At 38.6% G+C, this 4,897-nt stretch overlaps 1 protein-coding gene across 1 annotated transcript in view; it reads right to left on the bottom strand.

The window, feature by feature from the left end:
* Positions 1-2: 2 nt before the first annotated feature.
* The window catches only part of LOC106883031 (pre-mRNA 3' end processing protein WDR33), a gene marked incomplete at its 3' end in the record, with an annotated part of 60,240 nt that continues 55,345 nt past the window's right edge, over positions 3-4,897 (bottom strand). The window contains exons 12-15 of the mRNA XM_014933889.2: positions 3,029-3,126; positions 1,551-1,625; positions 518-1,111; positions 3-94 (exon numbers count right to left, since the gene is read on the bottom strand). Coding sequence (XP_014789375.1) covers positions 3-94; positions 518-1,111; positions 1,551-1,625; positions 3,029-3,126 — 859 coding nt within the window. The remainder of the gene's footprint in view (positions 95-517; positions 1,112-1,550; positions 1,626-3,028; positions 3,127-4,897) is intronic.

The following is a 4,897-nucleotide window of genomic DNA, read 5'->3' as shown; positions in this document are numbered from 1 at the left end:
CCCTGTCGTATCATAGGCATCTGGTTTGGGGCTACCATGGGGCCAGCTTGTCCGTGTGGAGGTGGAGGCTGCTGCATGGTTGGACCTCGTATATCTATGAGAGAAAAACAAAAAAAAGTTACATATTAATACAATGCTCAATCTTGTAATGATGATGGTGGTGATGGTGGTGGTGGTGATGGTAATGGTGGTGGTAGTGGTGATGATGTTTGTGATGATGTGACAATGATGATGAAGGTGGTGGAATGGTGATGATGATAATGCTTTTTGTTATTGTTGATGATGATGACAATGATGTTTATGATGATGATGTTTATGATGATAATGTTTCTGAATGATAGAACTACATGGTAGAACAGTGTGAAAGGACTGTGTGAGAGAAATGATATATAAGCATACGGTAGAATTTGTGTAGTAGAGCTATGTGGTAGAACTGCATCACAGAATTGCATGATAAAACTATATAGTAGAATTATACGATATAAGTCCTTTTAAGCATTTGAAATTTAATACTTACTCATTGGATTATGTACCGGAGGACGTGATCCCTGAGGCATACCAGTCATATTCGGAGGGCCTATCATGCCTGGTGGTTGTATAGACTGAGGTCCTTGAGCCATAGGGTGCATCACCTGACCACCCATTGGAAGAGGAGGTGGAGGTGCATTCATGTTCATTGGGCCTCCTTGCATTTGGGGAGGTGGGGGCATATTTGGGGGCAGACTGAGTTGATTGCCAAGCATCTTTCCTGGCTGTGGAGGAGCAGAGACTGTCTGATTAGCAGCAGCATGTGGGGTAGTCTGTGGTTGATTAGCTGGGGTCACACCATCTCTAGACTGAGGTGGAAGGTTGGCTGCTGGCGTTGTACTATCGTCTTTCTGTGCAGGAGGTTTTTGTTGGTTCCCATCAGTACCTGCCACTCCGGTTGGTTTCTGCCCGAGCCAAGCCTGCTCAAAGTTCTTCGGCACAGGCCGAGCATATGGTACCCTTTTGCGAGGTATCCTCTGTTCATTTTGTTGCTTTAAGTACTGTTCATCTGCAACCCAATCCAGTCCAGGAATTGCAGGAAGATCATTGTCACTGCCACTACCACAACTTAAACTAGATAGCTCTGGAAATAAACAAAAACATAAAGAAAAAGTATAAGAACAACAGGAAAACTAGGATATATAACAGAACTCAAATGAAATATCATTGTCACAGCTGCATAACCTTTGGTCACATATCTGAACCACCAGAGCTGACCTGGGGTTAAACAACAATTAAGTTAATCAGACAATGAAGAGTAGTGCCCAATACTTTTGCAAGAGCTTCAATACTTGAATTGCCTTGGTCTTCTGGAGTAAGCCCCAAATGCCTTTTGTTTCACCTATATAAGCTGTTTACAAAAGTCATAGTCACCGGACTATCAAAACACCTCAACAACCCACAGCCAAGAGAGCAAGTAGGTTTCTATAGGAACTACAACTCAATAGATGACGTGTTCATTCTAATACAGCTTGTAGGAGTGAGTGAATTAAATGACAAAAATGATGGAGATGATAAGTTACCTTTCATTTTCTGTTCTTTCTCTGGAAATTGTTCAAGACCCATTCCAGGTAGATGTGTGGTTATCTGTTCGTAATCTGGAGCCATATGAGAATAGAATGAGAGGAAAAATTAATACAACAACAAAAACAACAACAATAATAACAGTCCTCTCTATCATAAGCACAAGGTCTGAAATTCTGGTTGGGGAAGGGCTAGTCAATTACATCAACCTCCCAGTCTTCAACTGCTACTCATTTCATTGACCCCAAAATGATGAAAGGCAAATTTGATAGGATTTGAACTCAGAACCTACAGACAGATGACACGTCACTAAGCATTTAATCTGGTATGCCAACAATTCTTTCTATTATAGGCACAAGGCCTGAAACTTGAACCCAGAACATAAAGAGTGAAACAAATACTGCATGTCATTCATCATTGTTATCAATGCTCTACTGATTCTGCCAAATACCCCCATTCTTAAAAACAGACCTGAAATTGGTTGGGGGGAGGGGTTCATCACATAGATGACCACTTCTTTATTTTATTAACCCTGAAAGGATGAAAAGCAAAGTTGACCTCAGCCTCATTAGAACTCGGAATGCAGAGTGTCAGAAGAAATGCTGCAAAACATCTTTACAATGTTCTGTGGTCATGCCAATGTACTTACTGGAAAACAGGGAATATAAACATTCACCAGACAAAGGTCTTAGAGCAGTGGCTGTCAATCTTTTTAATATCAGGGTCAGATCTGAAACCTGGATTCTTCTTTTTAGGGGCCCAGACCAAAAAAATATAAAACACAAATCAATTAAAAAAAAATTTATATTTATAAAGGGAAGACCATTGAAGGCTGCTGGAAGCATACTTGAGAGCCACCAGAAGGACACTCTGGGGCTGTCTGAAGGACATTTGAGAGCCACCAGAAGGACACTTGAGGGCTGCCAAAAGGATGTTTGAAGGCTGCCAGAAGGATGCTTGAGGGCCACAGCTGAGAACTGTTGTCTTAGATATGTTAATACACACAAATGTGAAGATAAGGATAATTGGTCCAAAATTGTTGTCAAGGGCCTTCTAACAGAAGTACGAGTCCCACTAGGTAACAGTGCATCTCTCAAATAAATAAAGTTTCCCAAGAAATTCGCTTTCATTATTTATCTATCCAAAGGCAGCAAGTTGGCAGAATCATTACTGTACCAGACAAAAATGTTTAGTGGCATTTCTTCCAGCTCTTTATGTACTGAGTTCAAATGCTGCTGAGGTCGACTTTGCCTTTCATCTTTCCAGGGTCCATGAGATAAGTACCAGTTATGTACTAGTGTCAATGTAATCCATTTGTCCTCGCCCTAAAACTGCTTGCCTTGTATGAAATTTGAAACCATTATTTAGCTATACAAATTAATATAAATTTTTTTTCTTCAAATGCTCAGTTACCACTGTTAGCTTAATGTGAAAATAAACATTCTTAAGAATCATCTACAAAAAACTAAGACCTTACCACAATCAGCAGCCTCTTGATCCATTCCTAGAGGTAGTGTGTTCAAATTGTACCGATCTCTCATTTTATCACCGGGCCGGTTACGTGTCCAGAATTTCCTTTTTAAAACAGAAGAATAGAAAATTTTAATAAATACACACACACACACACACACACACACACACACATATATACATTTATCAACATTGCCATTTTAACATCCAATTTTCCATACTTACATGGGCTGAACAGGATTTGCTAAGGTAGACTGCATAACTATTTTAAGTATCCCAATTACTATAGCAAACAACTACAGGTATATTTTGCACTTATAATTAAAATTAAAATTTTTCGTTAAATTAAAATTTTTCATTTGTATATTTAAAGAAAATATATCTTAACAATACTAACAATATTGTTTAACTGGCGCTTAATTAAGAGATGCAGCATATTGTGACATTTCTAGTGTGTCCAAGTAACCAACTACAATCATATAGTATTTTACTGACTTTTCTTTCCTAATGAGAACAAACAAGACCAAAATTCAGACACATTTCTACTCCTGCATAATCTGGCTTAATTTTTGGTCAACTGAAATTTTTGGAGTTATCTCTCTTGCATAATTACTTTTTACTTGTTTCAATCATTTCACTGCGGCCAAGTTGGGGCACTGCCTGGTAATTTTAGTAGAAATGTATCAACTCCCAGTACTTATTTTTTCATAAGTTGTTACTTACTCTTTTGGTCTTTTTTGCCAAACTGCTAAGTTACAGAGACGTAAATACACGAGCACTGGTTGTCAAGTGGTAGGCAGAGGACAAACACAGATGCAAAGACACAACACATAGATACATATATATATACATATACTCGAAGGGCTTCTTTCAGTTTCCAACTACTAAATCCACTCACAAGGCTTTGGTCGGCCTAAGGCTATAGTAGAAGACATTTGCCTAAGGTGCCAAGCAGTGGGACAGAATGTTAAACCATGTGGTTAGGAAGCAAGCTTCTCACCACACAACCATGTCCATACCTATGTGAGAATATTTCAATGAATTTTCTTCTCGTTAGCATCATCATCTTCCTTTAACATCCATTTTTCTATGCTTGTATGGGTCAGATGGAATCTGTCAAGGCAGATTTTCTACAGCTGGATGCTTTTCCTGCCACCAACTCTCATCTGCTTTTCCAAGCAAGGCAATATTTCCCACAAGGCCAGCATTGGTGATGGTGCCATCTTAAAAAGCACTGGTGATGGTGCCACATAAAAAGCAACTCTAGTGCTATGTAAAATGCATTGGTGATGGTGCCACGTGAAAAGCACTGGTGACGGTACTAGGTAAAAAGCTCTGGTGCTGGTTCCAAGTTGAAAACACAGGTGCTGGTGCTACATAAAATGCATTTGTGCCAGTGCCACTTAAGATGCACTGGTGATTTTGTTACATAACAAGCACTGGTGACGGTACCACATAAAATGCACTGGTGCCATGTTAAAAGCAATCAGTACGCTCTGTAAAGTGGTTGGCATCCAGCCATAGAAACAAGCTGAAACAAACTATGGAAACTGGAACAGGTTCTGGCCTTGCCAGTTCCTGTCAAGCTGTCCAACCCATGCCAGCATGGAAATCAGATGTTAAATGTTGACAAAGATGATGATGATTGATGATATATATATATATATTAATAATAATATTAGGGATAAAATCCAAAATTACAGGTAAAAACTCAATTAAAATCAATTACTAAAAATTAAAATTAATTTAAGTTTCACAGTATAAAATATATATAAATATATAGTATTAGGGAAAAGAACCAATTTTTTCTATATATGACAGTGGATTTTCATCGATGAGTTCATAAACCTTGGTTCTTTTCCCTAAAACTATATAT

The sequence above is a fragment of the Octopus bimaculoides genome, chromosome 26 (assembly GCF_001194135.2).
Source record: "Octopus bimaculoides isolate UCB-OBI-ISO-001 chromosome 26, ASM119413v2, whole genome shotgun sequence".
In the NCBI taxonomy this organism is placed as follows: domain Eukaryota; kingdom Metazoa; phylum Mollusca; class Cephalopoda; order Octopoda; family Octopodidae; genus Octopus; species Octopus bimaculoides.
This window is presented reverse-complemented; position numbering and strand designations above follow the sequence as displayed.